Source organism: Taeniopygia guttata, chromosome 36 (assembly GCF_048771995.1).
Source record: "Taeniopygia guttata chromosome 36, bTaeGut7.mat, whole genome shotgun sequence".
Taxonomy (NCBI): Eukaryota; Metazoa; Chordata; class Aves; order Passeriformes; family Estrildidae; genus Taeniopygia; species Taeniopygia guttata.
Window position 1 is genome coordinate 1,828,923 of NC_133061.1, and position 22,116 is coordinate 1,851,038.

Sequence of the window (22,116 nt, forward strand, 5' to 3'; positions counted from 1 at the left end):
GTGCCCTGGGATCTTTGGGGAGTGAACATGGCAGGGCACCCATGGAGGGGAGAAAAGGGAAAGCCAGGGAGGGGTCCTGGCCAAAGGGATGATGATCCCAAAATGTCTCTGAAGGGTCCCTTGGGAGAATGCTGAGGTAGTTTGCACATTCCCCCAGAGGTAATTAAGGACATGGACACCCAGGGGGGTAATAAGGGAAGGGGAGAAGGGATTTGGACAACAGGGGATGGATGGTGTTGGTGTGCTGGGAAGGGATCAGGTGAAGGGGAGTGTGCAGCAATATGGTTCAGGCAAGAAGCAGCAGGAGGAATCTATGTGGTAAGAAAAAGGATGATGGCAAAGAGGAGGAAGAGAAAAATACTCAGGATTGGGATGTTTTCCAGCAGGGTCTTATCCTGACAATTTGCCAGCTGATACTCTGAATTCCCAGTTTCCAGGAGAGGAAAAGAAGGAGGTCAGGATGTCAGGGGTTTCTCTGTGGTGGGCAGCGGCAGCAGCGGGCGCAGAGGTGCGGGACCGGGAGCAGGGCTGGGGGCCTGTGGGGAGCTGCGGGGCCGGGCCGGGGCTGTGGGGCAGCCGGGGCTCAGCGCCGGGCGCTGCCTGACCCCACCAGCCCCGGGCAGGGCCGGCAGTGGCCCCCGGCCCCCAGGAGGCTGCGGGACGCCCCGGCCGCTGCCCGGCCCCGGGGAGCTGCCGGCCCTGCCCGCCGGGGGGGCCGCCTTTGGACACTGCGGCAGGACAGGCACCGGCTCTGCCACACGGGCTGTGCAGGGGACCCTGAGCACAAGGAGCAAAACAAAGCAACATCTGGGAAATGCAGAGTGCTCATGGAAGGATCAGGATTTTCTGTTAAGGATTCGGTTTGGGTCCCTGCAGAAAGGAAAGATTTTGCAGAAAGCTCAGCAGCTCTCAGAGGATGAGCACCCACAGGCAGTGACCGGGGCTGCAGGAGTGGCACAAGAAGGCCCTGCAGCACTTGGGCACAAAGGCACAGCAGCTGAAGGCAAGGAGGGATGGGCAAAAGGCCAAGCTGAAGGCAAAGGCCATGGCAGAGTTCCCACAGCCCCTGAGGGACCAACCCCAGGGCCCAAGGGGGCCCCAGCACCCAGGGGACGGCGTCGGCCACAAGCACCTGGCAGAGGCATTGCCCTCCTGGCCAGGGCAGAGCCCACCCAAACAGCCCCTGGGAAGGAGTCAGGGCTCCAGCTGCAGCCCACAAGGACACTGCAAGCACAGACAGCAGCACCCTCAGGAGGAGCGAGTCCACCCCTGCATGGACATGGATTGTCAGGGCTCTCTGAGCTCCCATCCCACCGGGGACCCACCACACTGCAGCCCTGGAGAACATCCAGGCTGGGTCTGCATCCAGAGGAGGCCTCTCCTGATGGACACAGGGGCCTCTCCATCCACTCTGAATCTTACACCTAAGTGGGGGAACATTGTAAAGGAGTGTTTTCATTATTAAGGGAATAAATGGGAAAGCTGAGCTGGTATCATTTGTTCAATTAGGAGCTGTGGGGGATAGGTTTGAAATAAACCCATTTCTTTTCTTCCTACTGTGATTCATATTAACTAGGAAGGAATTTGATGGTGGCATTGTAATATTGTAGAAGGTGATACAGAGGCTATTGCTGCTGTACCTTTGTGTCAAATGTCTGGCACGGCCTATGCTGAAGGGAACCCAGAGGTGTGGGCAGCCCCAGGGAAAGAGGGAAAATTTGATGTGGAGCCTCTCCAAATTACTTGGAAGCAATCAGGACAAGTGGGGGCTAAAAGCAACACCCTGTTCCAGGGGAGGGAAGGAAGGGCTCACAGCCTGGTATGGAGTCCCTGCTAAAGGCAGGGCTTTTGGAGCCAGGGATGTCTCCCTACAGCACTCCTATCCTGCCAGTCAGGGAATCTGATGGCTCCAATGAGGAGCACAAGAACAAGTGGTAGACAAAGCCTCTGTGAAATGGCTGAATTTCCTGGCTAAAAACATCTTTTCAGTATTTGAAAAAAAAAAAAAAAAGGCAAATGGTGGAGAAAAAGGTTAAATATTTGGGACATACTGGGACTGAAGGTTTCTTGTGCATTCACCCAGAGAGGGTCTGGGCAATCTCAGGAGTAACATTACCCATGACTAAAAAGGAGCTGCGACAATTCTGTGTTGAGGATTCTCTGTTCCAGCCAGAACATTGTAGGACTTTGTAACCCCAGACAGCCTCCATGCTGTGGTATGGACAGGAGAAAGTGAATAAAACTTGAGAAAATGAAAAACCAAAAAAATTGATGCCTCAGCTGTGGCTTTTCCAGGCTCAGAAGAGAAATTGGAATTGTAGGTGAATGTTCAACAGGGCCATTCCAAAGGAATTTTTGGGCCAAAACATTTCACCCAGTGGCCAGAGTGGCCTCATTGTCTGCAGAATTGTGCAGCCACAGCTTCAACAGGAACCGAGGCCCAAAATCTGATGACAACAGGATCTCCAACTGTTCCAGTCTGCCATCAAGTTCAAGCTTTGATAACCAAAAGAGCCTCGCAATGGATGAGCAGTGCTCGGTTATTACAGTGTGAAACTTGTTCAGTGGCACAGGAGGATTCAGAACTGAGGACAGGGGAAGGGTTTAACCCAGCCTCCTGTTTGAACAGCCCCCAGAGGGGCTGGGAAGAAACCCAGCACTGCATTCCAGTGACAGAGCTCCAGACCCAGCCTGGGGGAGATTCAGGAGACATTGCCTGGCCTGAGGCAGAAAATGTCTTTGTGGATGGCTCTTCAAGGGCAGCAGAAGGGAAAAGAGTTCCAAGACACCCAGTTATTGAGGAAAGGGAATCAGACAAAGCCCAGGTTACCCCCCATGGTCAGCTCAACCGGCACAGCTGTGTGTGCTTGTAAGAGCCTGGAACTGACATGCCCTGAGCAGGAAGGCTTCAATATCTTCTGGTGACACCATCTCACCTAACAGGGGGGCAAAAGCAATTCTGATTGCTCAGCAGCCACTGGATCACTTTTAAAGATATTTCTAAAAGAAATCATTCCAATAAAAGGCATTGAAAATGAAAGAGACTCAGAGAGCAGAACTCATTTTTCAGGAAAGATCCTCCAGGGGGTTATGGCAGCTTTAGGAATACAATGGGACCTCCAGAACCCCTGGCACCCCCGGAGCTCAGGCTGGGTACAAAAAATGAAAGGGGAAAGAAAGAAACACCTTTGGAAGCTGGGGATAGAAACCAAGATGCCATGGGTACGGCTTTTGCCATTGGCTTGGGCAAGAAGAAGAGCCAGACCCAGGGCAGATATTCAATCATTTCCCCTTGGAATTGATCTCAGGAATTCCTTACCCTGGGAATTCTCTACCTGGTGCAGGGTGGAGATAAGGGATGCACATTTAAAGCAGTCTGTGGCCAGAATCCTGTCTCTGGTGCAATCTGGCCCGACCACACATCCTCTGCTGAAATCCTCGGCCTGGCCACCCTCCTTTGGCAGCTCCAGCCACCGGGGACAGCCCTTGCTGCCACTGCTGCAGCTTCAGCGCTCTCTGGGCCTGCCCTGCCACAGCTGCTGGGCAAGAGCACGGGACAATTCCACTCTGGCTCTCACTTACACTCACACACTGCCCTGCCTGCCATGGCATTGATGGAAAATACACCAGCTCATAGACTTTAACATTGTTAACCTTTGGTTTCTCTACTCAGGCTTGTTTTGCCTTGGCCCTGGGGAAAGAAATGTTAAAGGTTTTGTTAAGGGATGTCACACCACTCAATGGAGATGAGTTTAACACCTCAACACACTGGGAATGGCCCAAAAGATACCCACAAAGATAACGCCCAGCAGCAAAACATCAACCCCAGCAGCAAACAGCAACCAACACCTACCCCAGACACTGCCAGGGCTGCAGACACCTGGTCTGCAAAAGGCTGAGAAGGAAATCAGCACTTCCCACCTCATTAACAGCTGAAGCAAAGAAATCTGCACAACTTGAAACTACAGAACATTAAACCAGTGGATTTAGATTGCTTTAGACTGTATTAAATTAGGGAAAAATCGAGTAAAACCCACGTGTCATGGAACGATTTTCTCTGCACACCCGGGCTATGTGGGGATGGAATGATTTCTGTTGCACATCCTGGCCAGAATCAAGAAATGCCTTGACTCTAACACGAAACATATTGGTGGAGTTTTCCTTTTTCTTGCAGTTTCAACGCAAAGTTTAGAGCATTAGAGTATTTTTTTGTATTATTCCTACTTCTATATTGCCGGTTAGGTTTCGGTTAGGGATGTGAGAATGAGTTTTTACTTCGAGGAGAAGTAGAAAAAACTGAATCGCCTTGGAATTTTATTGTGTTTTTTTTTTGTGTTGCTCTAAGAGATAGAAAAATTTTAGCCTGGGTTTTTCGACATTCCTCTTTAGGCCGCATTTTGTAAAACTAGAAGAGAATTAAAGGTGACCCTTTAACTCACAAACCATAAATACATGATTTGAAGGGGAAAAAAAAAAAAAGCAGCAGGATGTGCTGGTGGGGGGGGGCAGCTGTGAAGCTGCTGAAGGCTGCTCTGGAAGAGAAGCTGCATTCCAGGCACCCAGGAGAGGAGCTTTAGAAATGCAAATTAACTCTGCCGGGGCAGAGTGGGGACAATGTACCTGGCTCTTCTTGCCTGGGGCAGGAATTGGCTGATTCCCTCTGCCCCTCACCCCAAGCTCTGCCTGCTTGCACAGATGGAATCTGCACGGCTGAAGGCAGAGCCCATGGTGAGGATCTGACTCTGAAACAGAAATGGGTGAGGCTGCAAAGGGAAACAGCAAATGGAGAATGTTGTGAAAACTTCACTAAAATAAGGGGGAGATCATCCCCCTGCCCACTCCAACAACTGCTGCCACTGTCTGTGCTGTACAGGGTGTATCAGAGCACTGGGGCTTTTGCTAGAACAAGTCCAGGGAAATCAGTTGGAATTCAAGTATTTGATGATGTAATTAGAAAAATGCGAACAATTAATGCAGCCCTGGCTGCAGGGAGCACCCAAAAATGGGGAAAAGATGAAGGGCCACCAGAACAAATCCTACAACACCATGGACCAGCCACAGGGAACCCAAACCAATTCATATCAGGAAGCAGAGAACCCATTTATAATTTCAATGGCATCATGAGATTAAAAGCTGTCCTCAAAAGAAGAAGCACCCAGACAGCTCCAGCTCCTGACCTTCCTGCCGACCAATCCACTGAAAGAGGAACACAACATTTCACCAGGGGATGAGATCAGATTATCTGTGAGCAGAAAAAAAGGGAGTTTGTGCAAAACTAAATGGCTCCAGCTGCTGTTGGCAAAGACCAGACAAGGGAAAAGTGCTGAAAAAGATAACAAACGAAAAAGGAGAGCAGTTTATGTATTGGTCCAAACACGGAAAGGATAGGAATGGGACACACATTCGTGGCTCCCCGGCACACCAGGGGTTACATGAATGCCGCTTCTCCTCTTCTGTGCCGCAGCAACTCTCATCTTTTTACCATGCTCCACACCTTGGCAGTGCAGCTCATCCAGCAGCTGAGCCAGGGGATGCAGGTGGCAGCCAGGCCTCCTGATCCACAAACGGCTACAAAAGGACAAGGAATGAGGGCACCGAGAATAATCCCAAAACCAAAGAGGACCCACGGAAAACATTAAAAAAAAAAAAAAAAAAAAGGCAATGAGTGAATTGGAGGGGAGATAGGGGCAGGAATTTGTAGATAAGGAAGTAATGAAAGAAACCACCAGTTCCAATAAATGTCACAAATTGACCCAGACAGCTGCTCAAAGTCCCGCTACATCCCCGAACTTCCAGGAGAAGAACAAAGACTTAACAGAGCCATGAATATCGGCTGTTATACAAAAGGAGGGTGCAGATTAACGAGGACAGGCAGCAGGCGCATCGGGAAGTCTGAACCTTCCAAGGACCTCAGCCCGTGGGCAAAGGCACAGGGAGATGCGGCCGGGAAAATGAGGATAAAAAGGAGGCTGCGGACTACAACCATGGCAGAGAGCGCACGGCAAATGCCCCTCGGCCTCTCCCCCTGCTCGGCAATAAAGTCACTTTTACATGACTCCTCGCTCTCCTCCGGCCACAGAAACCTCCGGCGACGGGAATTTCCCCGCACGCTGCCGGCCGCGGGGCAGCCCCCTCTGTTCTACCCACAGCAGCCGGGCCGAGCCAGCGCTGCTCCGGCAGCGGCTCCTGCCCAGGCCCCGGCGGGAAGGAGACCGCGGGCAGCCGCTCCCGCCGCGCCCTCAGCCCGGGGCCAGCACGGGCCGGACACGGCACCACCGACCCGCCGCAGCCCCCTGCCGCCCCCTCCGCCCGCAGCCAGCCCCGAGCCCCCGCAGAACCCAGCGCGGCTCCCACCTGCGCCGGGGCCGCCTCCGAGCTCCGCCGACGCCGCCTCACCGCGCTCCGGCCGCTGCCGCCGCTCCCGGGCCCGCACAGACGCTCCCGGCGCCAATGGCGCCGCTGCCCGCCCACGGCCGCCCTCAGCCCGCCGCCGGGGCCGTGCTGTGCCCCGCTCCCACCAATCAGCGCGCCGCAACCACGACTGACGGCACCAGCGGCCAATGGCAGCGAGCTGGGGGCGGGCTCTGCGCACGGCCCAGACTCGCCCCGCGCTCTCAGGGCCCCCCGCGCTGCGTGAGGGCAAAGCCGGAGATGAGCAACAGCCCCGGGACGGGCCCGGGCCCGAGGCGGGATTGAGCTGCCCACACAAACAAACTTCTCCGCACCTCCCGCCACGGCTTTCCCGGCCCTGCGCCTTCCGTGCCTCCGGCTCTGCGGGAAGCCCGGGAGCCTCCCTTCTCCTGCCCCTCATTAGTGCATCGGTGCTTGGCTTTGATTTCCCCCAAAAAGGGAAACCTGCCCAAAGCCCTGTGGGTGAGCGGGGGAGGGGAGAGATTTCTGGCAGAAAACTGCAAAGACTCAGAGCAGGATGAGGAGAAGTCAGTGCAGAGCCTTAAATGCAGCTTTCCCCACGCCTCCCTGCTCCCAGCTGCACCTCCTCCCCCGGCAGGGCAGGAGACAGGGAATGGGGCCGTGCTCAGCTCATCCCCCGCGGCTTCTCCCTCTGCTCAGGGACAGGAGTCGTTCCCTGCTGCACCCTGCGCTCTCTCCCAGCCGAGACTTCTCCAGGAACTTCTCCGAGCCGAGTCCATCCCCTGGGGCACAGCCCCCTCCAAGTGCTGCAGCGTGGGTCACTGTGCCACGGGCTCGGTCCTGCCAGGCCAGGCTGCTCCAGCGGGGCCCCTCTGCCCACGGGGTCACAGCCTCCTCTCAGGCATCCCCGAGCTCCAGCCTGGCTCCTCCAGGGGCTGCAGGGGGATCTCTGCATCCCCACGGACCTGCAGGGGGATCTCTGCATCCCCACGGACCTGCAGGGGGATCTCTGCATCCCCACGGAGCTGCAGGGGGATCTCTGCATCCCCATAGAGCTGCAGGGTGATCTCTGCAGCCCCATTGTAATATATGTTATGGAATAATTCGTGCTTATGTAAAATATACATCAAGTCAGTTGTGCTTGTACAAAAAGATTCTTAAAGTTTTAAAAGACCTGAAGACCCAGCCGGGAAAGACTGGAAACCACAGATGACAGAGAAAGAAAGACCTAATTTACAATTGAAAACACGTGGCTCCCTGCAGAGATGGGCACTTTCCGGGGATACTCCACCAGACGCCCAAGGTGAAAAATGCACATATGTTAGTTTGATTAGTAGTGCTGTATTAACATTTTAATAGTATGGTAAATGTAGTTTTGTATTTAAAATGAAGGTTTCGTAGTTAAAATAAAAACTGTATATATGGGTTTTCTTTTAAGGAATGGGTTACTCGCTTTGACATAACCCTCACAAAATACCTAAATCTTCCAGGGAAGAGGAATTTATGGTTTTCTTGTCAGAAGAATCTAATTTCTTCAGGCCTTGCTCAGACTCGAAGACGCCATGGGGATTAAAGGAAATAGTTGGCATATAACAGACAGAGTTTCTTGTTTTAAATAGAATGTATGCATAACCACGAAGGATATATGAATATGCAATAGTGTAGTTTTAGGGGTGATTCCTTTGTTCACAAGGTATGCTTGTTGTGGCTTAAGTGCCCCAGAGCATCTGGACATCCTTAAGTCTTTGCTTTTTATTGTCTTGTAATTGTCCTAACTCTAAATTTTTATTACTCTAATTGTATTACTATTTTAATAACCATGTTATTATTATTAAAAATTTAACAGCCAAGTGATTGGCGTTTTTCACAATTATGATAGCAAAAGATGGTTTCTAACACCTCTCTGCCGGGGCCTTGGGAGAGTCAGGGTGAGGAAGACGGGTCCTGCCCTATTTAGGCAGCCTCGCTCTGTTCCCCTGGTGTGTGACCCACAGATGGAGGTTATGATCTGATGGACAGCATGGACATAACAATGGACATTATGACCTGATGGACATATGATGGACATAGTAAAAGGTATCTTGTTGTTGTATGTGAGAGTGAGTGAAAAATAAAAGTGAGTAAATGTAGATGAATGGGAGGATATGTAATGTAGATTGTTTATTCTGAGCTTTACTTTATCTCCTTGGAGGGAGGTGGATTGTGCTGATGTGAGAGTGAGTGAAAAATAAAAGTGAGTGTCGGCGAATGAAAGTATATGTAACAGTATTGTGAAGTCGAGAAGTATGAATGAACAGGCTTGAGGGTATGAATGTGTGAGAGGGAGAGATAAAGGTGAGTAAATATCGATGCATGGAAGTATATGTAATGTAGATTGTTTATTTTGAGCTTTATTTCCTTGGAGGGAGGTGTATTGTATTAAATGGTATTGTGAGGAAAAGGATTTTTTTACGTGGGTAGTTGAAAGAAGGTGGTATTCAGGTTATTAGAGAAAGTGGGAAACAGAGGCATGGAGATAAGATTTTGAAAAACGGGACAGAAAACGCGTAAAGAAAAGGGAGGGGACTAAGAGGGAAAAGAGAAAAAGAAAAGGAGTGGGAAATCAATCAAAGGGATTTTGGAGGATCCCATAAGCACTGCTGAACAATTAGACCAATTTTTAGGTTCAAACATTTATACTTGGGAAGAAATACCATCGATAATACAGATACTATTTTCTCTGGAAGAAAGGGAAATTATCAGAATTGCAGGCATAAAAGCCTGGAGTAAAGAAAATCCACAGGGCCCCCCCGGGGAGGACAAAATGCCACCTGCACCTCCTGAGTGGGGTCAAAATTATGAGGAGGGGAGAAAACATATAAATGAGCATTGTAATTTGATTGTTGGGGAAATAGGGGGAGCAGCATCTCGAGGGCAAAGTGCTGAGGGACTTTTGGGGCACTGCAGGGGAGGGGGGAGGCTCCGGCTGAGTGGACAGACTCGGGAGAAATAGGAGGCAGTGTTCCAGAGTGGATCCTGAGACTGATGTGAGAAAAGCTTTGTTAAGGATTAATTTTGTGATTGGCCAGATAATGGAAAAAATTGAAGATCGGCATGACAAATTATTAGATGATTCATTAAAGGAGGCTCAGAAAGTCTGTGGCCAAAGCCAAACTAAAAGCAAAGATTGTGGCAGTCACCATGCGAGAAAAAAATTGCAAGAAAACAATAAAAACCCCACAGGCACTACTCCTAGATATGATAGTGGTAGAGACAGGGGAACAGGAAAGAATAAAATCCCAATGCAATCAAAGTTTCAGGAACATTCCAGGAACATCTGCTTTTACTGTCAGGGCGAAGAACATTATAAAATAGACTGTCCTAAGAGGGTAACAGATCTGAGAATTTGTAAAGAGATGGGCACTGAGGAAGAATAGGGGTGTCAGAGGCTCTATTCTTTAGGGGACAAATTCTGTCTGGAGCCTGTGATAACTTTAAAAGTGGGCCCCCAAGAGGAAAAATTGGAGTTTGTGGTAGACACAGGGGCAGAAAGAACCTGTCTGTTAAGTATTCCAAAAGGTTATAGTGTAAAAAAAAGATACTGTAAATGTAACAAGAGCAAAAGGAGAAAGTTTCACAGTTCCTGTCATTAAAAATGTGGTAATAGAAGGAGCATAGTGAACCTTAAAGATGCCTTTTGGGCTTGCCCTTTGGCCCAGCAGAGCTGAGAGATCTTGGCATTTGAATGGGAGGATCCACAAACTGGGAGAAAACAGCAATTAAAATGGACAAAACTACCACAGGGGTTTACTGAATCTCCAAACTTATTTGGACAAGCTTTAGAAACAATACTACAAACATTCCCCACTCCTCCTAGAATACAAATTATCCAATATGTGGGTGATCTTTTACTTTCTGGGGAAGCTGAAGCTGAAGTGAGAGAGGCTACTTTAAAGCTTTTGAATTTTCTTGGGGAAAAAGGATTAAGGGTATCAAAAGGAAAGCTGCAATTTGTAGAAGCAAAAGTAAAATATCTTAGACACTTGATTAGTAAGGGCAGTCAGAAGCTCAACCCAGACCGAATCACAGGAATTCTATCCCTTCCCCCTCCCTCTTCAAAGGGGGAAATCAGAAAAATACTCGGACTATTGGGATATTGTAGATTGTAGATTGAAGGATGCACACAGGCAGTAAAATTTTTGTATGAATAAACTGACAGAGGAGATGATATAAAATGGAGCAAAGAAGATGGTGAAAAACTAAGAAAACTGAAGTTAAAACTAGCCCCAATATCAACTTTAAGCTTACCTTCACTAGCAAAACCCTTTCATCGGTACGGAAATGAAGAAAAGGGGGTAGCTCATAGGGTTTTGTTTCAGGAGTGGGGAGGAGTAAAGAGACCCGTGGCTTATTTATCAAAGATGTGGGATCCAGTAAATCAAGGCTGGCCAGTGTGTGTTCAAGCTATAGCAGCTACTGCAATCCTGGTAGAGAAAAGTCATAAACTGACTTTTGGAGGTAAATCAATTGTGTGCACACCTCATGCAGTATGAAATTTCTTCCGATTTGCATTGTGATTTTTATCTTGAAATACATAACTCACTGTACTCTAGGACTGAGAAACTAGTTTACAGCTGTGACATAGCAAAACCTGCCATTAATTTATTTTGAGTTGATGCAGGCTGTTCACTCAAGTGGTTCTCAGTGTGTAAAGTTAAACTAAAGGTAACACCAGCTGCTTGGTAGGTCAATGAGAAACATTTTTTCTTCCAGCCAGTCCTTTTTCATGTACCCAAATGTGTTTTGCTTTCTTAGTTTTTTTGGTTTGTTTGTTTGTTATTTTTTCTGGAAGTGCTAACTACTTGCAGTGTACCTGGAACAGCAGCTAGAGTTGTTCACACATGAGATTTCTGAAAAATAGGGCTCATTTTTTCCCCAGACTTGGAGGTGGCTACATATAGAAAAGGGAACCTACAAAGTGAGGTGAAGAAAAGGTTTCAGTATCTTCTAATGTAAGCTGTTAATTTTTTTGCTTTCGGCATCACTGTGGGTGTGTGACACATACACATTAAAAAGATGGTGGGGGGATCTCTGCTTGCTGTAGGTTTATTTCTTGAATGAGTTAGAGAGCTGTGAGGAAGTTTTGGGCTCCCTGTGTGGATTACCCAGGCCTGCAGGGAGGGCTTGGCCATGATTCCCTCTGTGCTGCAGGCAGCCCTGCAGCGTGGCAGCAGTGGCTTGCCTCTGGTGAGTTTGCAGGCAGGGTGCTCCAGCACTGCAGTGCTCAGGGGCAGTTTCCTATTATGACATTAAGGCTTGAATTCAGGAGCGCCTCTTCCCACCCAGTTATTGTTTGTACCACAGGAGCCTCTTTGGAGAGTGTTTCCTGACAGTCAAAAAGAGAGTACTGCAGAGACAAATTCCTTACTTGCTGTCTCCCCCACTGTATCCACATTTTGTCCATTCCCTCTTCAAAATACAGATTTGTAAAACTCATGCTCTGTGTCCTCAGATGGCCTTCCCAAATCAAACCTTGGCTTCTTTGCAAATTGCATTGCACTAACTAGCATTGCCTTAAATTTGTTTTGGTGCAGGCAGGGTCACTTTGGAAGTCAGTTGTTGTTTACTTTGTTCCTGCAACCTTTTCAAGCTTGTGAATGGAAAAATTGTGATAGCAAACCAAGTCTTTATTTTTGCACTGTCAGCTGTGAGTGGCTGGTAGCCTTGGTGGAGGGTGCCGTGAATTACAGGCCTGCAGAACACACATAACAAAAGTAATTTACTTTGTAAGGAAGTTGAAATAGGGGGGAGAGGTGATTGGCAGACTCACCTCTCCAGGATGTAGGATTAATGTTGGAAAGTGGACTGATATTGGAATGTGGCTGCTGAAATGTGAAGAGAGAAAAAGAAAGAGAAAGAGAGAGAAAGGGAGAGAGAGAGAGAAAGAGAGCGAAGGGGAGAGCGAAATACACCCCCAAGGTCCCCTCAGCCACAGCTATCTGTAAGTTCTCCCCCATTCCTGCTAGGCAGAGTGACAACAAGGAGGGGGGGAAGTGGGGAAGGACAGAGTTAAACCCAAGGCTGTGAACAGGACCACCAGAAGAGATAAGATCAAGGCAGAGATTGTGACTCTCACAAGGTGGTCTATTGTCTTAAGCAAGATTTCTTTTTTCTTTCTGATTGCTGTTGTTAAGAAGAGGAGGCTTTTGTTCTGAAGACTTAAAGTCTGTAAGACTAAAACAGTTAAATGTTACCCAAAAAGTAAAAGGCAAGAGATGTGATACATCTCCTGTTAAAATTGGCCTGGTCTTTTTTATTTAACTAATTATAGCTCACAGGAAGAAGAATTGGCCTCTGCAGCTTAACACAGCTGGATACAAGAAGAAGAAGTGGCTGTAGAAAAAGAGTTTAGTTAAACTCAGAAAGTTTTAAAGAAAACTAATGGTAAAAGTTCATGCACTATTGTTTTTCTTTTAACACTGTGCTATTAAGAAATCCTTTCCAGGTACCACTGAAGCAGCAATCCAAACCACGGAAAGAGGGTGAATTCATGCCAGCAAAACCAAAGGACTTGTGAAGAAACTTGAAGAATGGACTATCACATCTAAACTGGGTGATACCAAATTGACTTCCAACCAGGACTGGGTGGTAATGGTTTGGGAAGACCCAAATAATCCAAGGCAGGTACAAAGAATAACACCTCACTGAGAAATAAGGCAAAGCTTGCATCACTGGTTCTAAGCCCTGCCTGAATAAACCCTGAGACGCCTCCAACACCTCCTTGGCAGAGGAACACTGCCACTTCAAACAGGAGGATTGGGAGTGTTTCAGTCAAAGAGTTCTTATAGCCTGGCCTCAGCCTGTGGCTTGTACAGGGAAGAAGGGAAATTGCCATCAGTACTATACTGTCTACTTTATTTGATTCATCCCAATACTGGACACGCTAGCTGGGTTACAAGTGAATGTTCAAATTATGGGAATAATTGGTGTTGTAGCTCACAAAATCTATGTTCTTGTTGCAAGAGGTATCAGTACTGAATCAATTCCCTATGCAGATAGAACCCAAAATAACTGAAGTAATAACTTTGTTTTGTGGATGGGAATTATTAGTGCCTGTTGAGTGACAGATACCTGAGGAACGGTGGGAAACCACAGTTAAGGAGTATCGAAAAGGACTTGCCTAAAAAAATGAGTAAAAAGGAGTGACAAGGGAAACAGAGGGCAAGCCTGGACTGAGCACTGTACTCACCACCGAGAAGATCACACGTACCTGCTGTGGGAAGCAACCCCACAGGCAGGGGAGGTGGGGGTATAAGCCATGCCAGACCTCTGTCATTCCTGTTTCTGTCTCTCATTTGTTGTCTTTCCCCTTCTGAGATACCAGCAAGATCGTGTCCCAAATGCTACAGAAAGTATTACACGGAAAGGAACCAAAGTTCCTTTTTGTTACACACACCCATGTCAACAGCCACAGACCCACCCAAACTGAGTACCTGCAGGCAAAATGGGGGAAAATATTGGATTACAAGGAATTTAGGAAAAAGTAGTAATACTTGGAGCATGGAATGTCCAAAAGGAGAGAGATGGATTTGTTTTACATTTGATCTTAGAGATATAGTCCAAGATTCGGTAAAAAGGCAATTAGTAAACAAAAAGGTGAAACCAGCACAGCAATCTAGCTCTGTATTAACCCCAAATTATATACTGCATCGCATTATAGGACTCCAAGCAGTTATAGAGGAGATAACAAACAAAGCTGCTCAGGCACTGGAATTAATATTGAGTCAGCAAAGCCAAACTATAACTGCAGTGGATTAAAATAGGTTGGCTTTACGCTATTTATTGGCTAAAGAATGGGGTGTACAGATTGTTGAAAATAGATGGCAATGAGGGCATCATCCTGGAAAAAACAAAGGATATCAGAAAAAAATTATGACCCTGGTATCAGTCAAAAAAAAAACCAAAGGGAAAATAATGTTAAAAACTAACAGGTGGGGTAATGTATTGAGAATGGGATGGTGGAGGAAATTAGGATTCTTCCTTTTATGTGTTACAAGTGTTTTGATATTTCTTCTCTGTTTAATCCCATGTTTTATTTGATTACCAACAGAGTCCAAAGAATGCAAGAGGATAAGAAATATTGCTCAAGCCAAATGATTTATAAAGAATAAGAGGAGAGATTGTGAAAAATGCATATTTATAATTGGCTTTTCGCAAGTGTTACAATGAATATTATATGCGTCATGTTAGAAAGTTTATGCTGTTCCATCGGATCTCAATTCTATATAATCCCAGTCCAGTTTGTCCCAGTCCATAGGATCCCAGTTCCATATTTAATCCCAATCTCTAGTTGTTCCCTGTCCCTAGTTTATCCCAGTCCATATTTGATCCCAGTCCCTATTTTATCCCAGACTATATTTGATCCCAGTCCGTATTTGATCCCAGTCCCTAGTTGATCCCAGTCCATATTGCGAGGACGCTGGACTCCAGGACGCTTTGGGTGGGTGGAGACGAGAGATCTCTGAAGGCTGCCCTTAGAATATCTGGTTTATTAGAGAGGGTGAAAGGCCCTGCTTGGAGTCACCAGACCTGACCCGTGGCTGGCCCGAGGGCATGGGGGAAGGGAGAGGCAAGGGGTAGAGGGAGATAAGAGAGGATCCCAAGAGCATGTTCCAGGAGAGGGGCAGTTCCAAGAGAAGGGAAGTTCCAAGAGAGCGTCTCGCTCCTCAGGGACTCCTTGTCAGGGGCTTCAAGGTGGGCTGGAACAAGACTCAGGCCAATGGGGTCACAGACTCCTGATGCTTCAGGGGAGGGTTACAGGTGTGGGATGAACCGTACATTGGGGTGAGATCCAACAGTCCATTTGACCCTTGGACCTACCTGTAGGTAAGGGCATTGTTCAACCAGAAGGGGGGATTGTCTTCATCCTGGCTGTACGATTGTGTTCTACTTGTGCAGTGACTACGGTTTGGTATGTCACAACTTGTTACCATCTCAATCTCTGTATTTTCTAAACCTTTTGCCAGGCAGTCATATTTATAAGGCTTTCCTATTTGAGCTTCCCCAAGACATATGATCCCAGGCCATATGATCCCAGTCCATATCTGATCCCAGTCCCAATTTTATCCCAGTCTATATTTGATCCCAGGCCATATGATCCCAGTCCATATCTGACCCCAGTCCCAATTTTATCCCAGTCTATATTTGATCCCAGGCCATATGATCCCAGTCCATATTTGATCCCAGTCCCAATTTTATCCCAGTCTATATTTGATCCCAGTCCATAGGATCCCAATCCACATCTGATCCCAGTCTCTATTTGAACACAGTCTGTAGTTGATCCAAGTCTCCAGCTGATCCAAGTCCATATGATCTCAGTCCCAATTTGATCTCAGTCTAGAGGATCCCAGTCCCTATTTTATCCAAGTCCCTTGTTGATACCAGTCCATAGGATCCTAGTCCATGTTTGATCCTTGTCCGTATTTGATCCCAGTTCAGTTCATTCCAGTCTGTAGGGCCCCAGTCCCTAATTTATCCCAGTCCTTAGTTGATCCTAGACCACAGGATCTCAGTGCATATTTGATCCCAATCTCTTGTTGATCCCAGTCTATATGGCCCTGCACACATTCCAGAGGTCTGGAATTTCAGCTCCCAGCCAGGAAAAGACATTCCCTTTGCCCTCCAAGGCAAAGCTCTTGAGAAGGGGCTGAAAGCCAAGTGGAGCAAAATCCTACAGAGACATTTCACTGCAGGCCTCCATAACTTCAGCTCCTGAACTAAGAATTAAAATAATAATTGGGAAATAAAATAATTAAAGAATCAGGGGTGGGTCATTGGGGGCAGAGGGGGCAATTAAATTAGAGGAGGAGTCAGTTAAATCAGGGGAGGATCTTTGGTGGTCCCTGAGGAAATTAAATTGGTGGAGGGTCTTTGGAGGTCCCCTGGGTCAAGGGAGATACGGAGAGAGAAACAGAGCAGGCAAAGAGAGGTGGGAGGGAAAGGAGGACACAAACACAATCAGCTGAGAAGGTGGTGCCCTGAAAAACAGAACTGCCACGGACTGGAGATGAACGGCAAAGAAATCACTAAGTCTGAAAGTTTTATTTGCTATCAAATACATCCCAGCCACCCAGCCCCACACCATCCCCATCTCACCGCTCCAAGTTGGGATACCACTTCTCCCAATCTCCTCCCAAACCCATCTCACCCTGGCAGCTGTGGATTCCAGTGAGTTTGGCATGGGATTAAGTTTTTTTTTGTGGTGAGAACAAGCAATTTGAGGTGGGATTGAGCCTCTGTGGGTTAAAATTAATTTGTTTTCATTGGGATGTGAGTGGTTTTGAGGTGAAAGATCGATCCCTCTTGGCTTTTGGAGTGCAGAGAGATTGAGAAGAGAAAAACATGCAGGTCAACATAAAAGGAGAAGCAGCCAGGTGTGTTCCCAACATGGATGACAGGGAATGTGGGTCACCAGGGCTGTGCCCAATGTGGGTCCTCCAGTGGGGGATGGAGTTTAGCTCTTCTCGCACTCGGGGCACTCGCAGGGCTTCCCTTACCGGTGCCTCTGTTGGTGTTCGGTCAAGTGAGAGTTCCTTGAGAATCTCTTCCCACACTCCCCACACTCGTAGGGCCTCTCCCCAGTGTGGATGCGCCGGTGCCTGAGGAGGTGGGAGTTGTGCCTGAATCCCTTCCCACAGTCGGGGCAGCGGAAGGGCCTCTCCTCTGTGTGAATCCGATAGTGCAGGAGGAGACAGGAGCTGGTCTGAAACCTCTTCCCACACTCAGAACACTCGTAGGGCCTCTCCCCAGTGTGGGTCCTCTGGTGCTTGATCAGGCTGGAGCTGCTCCGAAACCTCTTCCCACACTCCCCACACTCGTAGGGCCTCTCCCCGGTGTGGATGCGCCGGTGAGTGGTGAGGTCTGAGTTGTACCTGAATCCCTTCCCGCAGTCGGGGCAGCAGAAGGGCCTCTCCTCTGTGTGAACACGATAGTGCTGGAGGAGACCGGAGGTGGTCTGAAACCTCTTCCCACACTTGGAACACTGGTAGGGCCTCTCCCCACTGTGGATCCTCTGGTGCACGATCAGGCTGGAGCTCCATCTGAATCCCTTTCCACACTCCGAGCACTTGTGGGGCTTCTCCCCATCATGGAGCTGCTCAGGGACCCCCAGCTCCGAGCTCTGGCTCCATCTCCGGCCGCCTCCCCGGCCCAGGGTGGGTCTTTCCCCCTCAGATCCCCGCGATCTGCGTTTGCAGCCCCTCCTCGTGCGGGATCTCCGGGGCTTTTCCTCCCCGTCGGGTTCCTGTGCCCTGGAGCCGCTCAAAACGGCCTCTTCCACCAGGTTCTGCCGCGGGGATTTGTCCTCCCTGCTCTCCATCCTCAGCTCCTGCTCTGGGGGAGGAAGGACAAGGAGAGGCTCTTCCTCTTCCTCGCAGCCTCCCAGGGGCTGGGAATGGGAAATCCTGGTTTGGGGGAAAAAAGGGATGAGAACATTGAGTTTGAAGCTCCCTCTGTCCCAGTCCATCCCTAGAAGTCCCTGGCCACGTGGGCTCCATAAAAACCTCCCAAACACCAAGATCCAGCCCTGAAAAAGCCTCCCAGGAGTTCCCCGTCCCTGCTCCCTCCCCTTTGCTGTTCGGGGCTCCCCCCTGTCCCAGCTGCTGGGATCACGCTTGCATTGGGGGTCCCCCTTCTCCTCGCTGCCCGCCCTCCCCAGGCTGCCGGGAGTCCCAGCAATCCCAAAAGCTCCCCCCTCTTGGCTCTCCCCATTCAGGGGTGCCGGGGCTGTTTGGGCTCCCGGGCTCCCTTCTCCCCCTCTTCCCTGCTCTGGGCTGCAGGGGCTCCAAGGAGTCCCCCCAAGGGGCCTTTTCCGCTCAGCTTCGCAGTTCTTCCTTCTCCAAACATCTCCCCAAAAAACCCAACCCAGGCACCCCCCAGGAGACCTGGCCCGAGCTCCCCCTCCCCGCTCACCTGCGGGATGGGGGGCGATGATCCCACAGGTGGGGGCTGCGAATTCAGGCAGGGCTGACCGCGCGCTTCTCTCTGCTCTGCTCCATCCGCGTTTCAACCTCCTCTTCCTCTTCCTGCTGCCCCTCCTCTTCCATCCCCCCTCCTCCTCCTCCTCCTCCCTAAGCCCACCTCCCGCTCCTCCTCCATCCCTGCCCTTCTCTCCCTGCCCTTCCTTCCCCCTCCTCCTGCTCTCTAACCCCACTGCCTTCTCCCTCATCCCTCATCTTCCAGCGCTCCTCCTCCTCCTCCTGTGTCCCATCCCCTCCTGCCTGTCCTCCTTTATCCCTTCCCTTCCATCCCCCCTCCTCCTCCTCCTCCTGCCCCTCGCTATCCCCACCTCTTTCTCCTCTTCCATCCCTCCCCTTCCATACCCCCTCCTCCTCCTCCTCCCCATCCCCACCTCCCGCTCCTCCTTCATCCCTGCCCTTCCCTCCCTCCTCCTCCTCCCCCAGCAGCAGCGACACCCTCGGTTCCTGTTCCCGCAGCCCCGGCAGCCCGCGGCAGGAGCGGGGATGGAGCCGGGACAGGTCGGGATGGGCAGCGCGGGGCTCTCGGCTGCTCCCAGCCGCTGTTCCAGGGGGGAACCCGGCCCGGGCCAAAGGAGAGGCAAACTGGGGAAACTGGGGGCTGCACATCCAAACTGGGGCTGCCTGGGGACCCTGCCTGGGCACTGCCAGCCCTTGGGGCTCCTCTCAGGAGATCAGGAGGGGGGAACGCAGAGAGGGCTCGGGGATGCCAGGAGTGGCAGCACTGGGAAGGACTGGTTTGTACTGGGATTGTACTGGAATCATACTGGGAGCAGCTGGGCCCATGCCAGGGCAGACTGCAGTCACCCCGAGGGAGACTGGGATCGTACTGGGATCATACTGACACAGAGTAGGAGCCTACGGGGGCCAACTGAGACCATGCTGGGGGCAAATGGGATATACTGGGAGTGACTGGGAGCATGATGAGGGTGACTGGGAGCAGCTGTGAGCAACTGGGATCATGCTAGGAGCAACTGGGAGGAACTGGGAGTCACTGGGTGCCTGCTGGGGATGACTGGAAATGACTGGGCTTATACTGGGATCATGCTGGAGGTGACTGGGATCATACTGGCAGTGAGTGCCACGACTCTGAGGCTGACTGGGAGCGGTTGTGAGCAAATGGGATCGCGCTGGAAGGAACTGGGAGTGAGTGGGAATATGCTGGAAGGAACTGGGGGACACTGTGAGAGACTGGGAGGGACAGTGAGGGTGAAAGGGGCAACTGGAACCATGTGGAGCACAACTGGTTCATATTGGCACTGACTGGGAGCAGACTGGCGTCATCTCTGGATCATACTGGGAGGGACTGGACTAATACTGGGAGTGTCTGAGAGTGACTGGGAACACACCATGCACAGCATCCCTGTACTGGGGGTGACTGGGAGCAACTTGGAGCACTCTGGGAGCAAATGGCATCATACTGGGATTGACTGGGCTGATGTAGCTGGAGGCAACTGGGACCATACTGCGAGTGATTGGAAGTTACTGGGATTATACTGGGACCATACTGGGAGTGCTGGCATGTGACAAGGATCATACTGGAGGTTACTGGGCTCATACTGGTGATGAAAGGGAGCAACTGGGATCCCACTTTGGGCTACTGGGAGCAACTGAGAAAAACTGGGATCATGCTGCAAGTAAACTGGAGGAATTGGGAATGACTGGATGCAGGCTGGAGACAACTGGGACATACTGGGCATGACTGAGATCATACTGGGATAACAAGCACCTTACTGGGATCACTGGGAGTGTCTGGGAATGACCACAGAGATGCTGAAGGCCACTGGGATTTACTGGGGATGTCTGTAACCTTACTGGGGTGACTGGGAACACACTGGGAACAACGGGGACCATGCTGGGGAGAGCTGAGAGCGAGTGGAAGTGAGTGGGTCTACACCGGGGACAACTGGGCATGACTGGGACCATGCTGGGAGCAACTGGGATCATATGGGGAGTGATGGGGTTGATACAAGGGACAACTGGGGGCAACTGGGATCACACTGGGGAGAACAGGAAGCAACTGAAAGCATGCTGGGGGCAACTGGGATCCTACTGGATCTTACTTGGAGTAACTGGGATCAGGCTGGAAGCAATTGAGGACAACTGGAGTGACTGGGAACATGGTGGGAGCAACTGGGATACACTGGGAGAGACTGAAACCACAGTGGGGGTAAATGGGAACAACTGGAACCACAGTGGATGATAATGGGAGCAGCTGTGCTCATGCTGGATTCATACTGGGATCCTACTGGAACTGGCTGGCATCATACTGGGAATGACTGGAAGTGTGCTGGCTGTGACTGGAACCATGCTGGAGGTGACTGGGAGCAACTGGGCCCACACTGGGAGTGACAGGGAGTCATTCTGGGCAGGGCTGGAATCATACTGGGAGTGACTGGAACCATACTGGGGGGGACTGGGTGCAGCTGGGACCATCCTGGGAGCCACTGGGATTCCAGCAGGTGTGAATGGATCCTGGCTGGGGGTCACTGGGAGCTACTGGGCCCATGTTGGGAGGAAAATCTGGACACATTGGAAGCAACTGGGACCAACTGGAAGGTACTGGAACCGTGCTGAGGGGACTGAGACCACAAATGGGGAAACTGGGTTCATACTGGGAGCGACTGGGACCACACTTTGGGCAACTGCCAGAAACTGGGATCATGCTGGAGGCAACAAGGAGTAACTGGGAAACACTGCGATCATTCTGAGGTCACCAGAACCTTACTGGGCCAACTGGAATATACTGGGAGTGTCTGTGACCATACTGGGGGGACTGGAACCACACTGGGAACAGCTGGGACCATGCTGGGGACAGCTGAGAGTGAGTGGGACCATGCTGAGTGGGACTGGGACTATTCTAGGGACACCTGGGATCATACTGGGAGGAACTGGGAACAACTGCAACTATTCTGGCAGCAACTGGGATCATACTGGGATCACAGTGGGAGCAGCCAGGTCCATGCTGGGTGAGACTGGGAGGAGCCAGGTCCATGGAGGGTGACAGGAATCATACTAGGATTGACTGGGAGTGGCTGTGAACAACTGGAATCATGCTGAAAGTAACTGGGAGGAAGTGGGAGGGACTGGGAGCATGCTGGGAGTGACTGGGATATACTGGGAGAGACTGGGAGTCATAGGGATCATACTGGTGGTTACTGGGGTCATGTTGGCATTGACAGGGAGCAGCTGGGATCACACTGGGGGGCACTGGCATCATACTGGGAGTGACTGGGATCATTCTGGGATTACAGTGGGTGCCAAGGGACCCTGACTGGGGGTTACTGGGAGCTGCCAGGCCCATGCTGGGAGCCAAATGCACACACCCTGAGAGCAACTGGGAGCAACTGGGAATGACAGGAGTCATGCAGGTGACAACTGGGATGTACTGGCAGTGACTGGGATAAAACTGGGGGCAGCTGAACCATGCTGAGGTAACTGGGAGTGCCTGGCAAAGACTCTGGGAATGTTCCAGGCAACTGGGATGTACTGGGAGTACCTAAGAACATGCAGGTGGTGACTGGGACCACACTGGGAGCCACTGGGAATGTGCTGGGGGCAACTGGGACCATGCTGGGGGCAAGTGTGAGTGACTGGGGCCCTGCTGGGGCAGACTGGGATCATACTGGACTCATATTGGGATCATACTGGGAGTGACTGGGACTATACTAGGAGCAACTGGGAGAAGTGGGAACACACTGGAGAAAAGTGGGAGCAACTGGGACTTGCT

General features: G+C 50.4%; 1 protein-coding gene across 1 annotated transcript in view; it reads right to left on the reverse strand.

Moving 5' to 3' along the window:
* The window catches only part of LOC121468988 (uncharacterized), a 418,875-nt gene that overhangs the window by 77,978 nt on the left and 318,781 nt on the right, over nt 1-22,116 (reverse strand). The window contains exons 11-12 of the mRNA XM_072921310.1: nt 17,356-17,479; nt 16,908-17,271 (exon numbers count right to left, since the gene is read on the reverse strand). Of these exons, the coding sequence (XP_072777411.1) occupies nt 16,908-17,271; nt 17,356-17,479 (488 nt within the window). The remainder of the gene's footprint in view (nt 1-16,907; nt 17,272-17,355; nt 17,480-22,116) is intronic.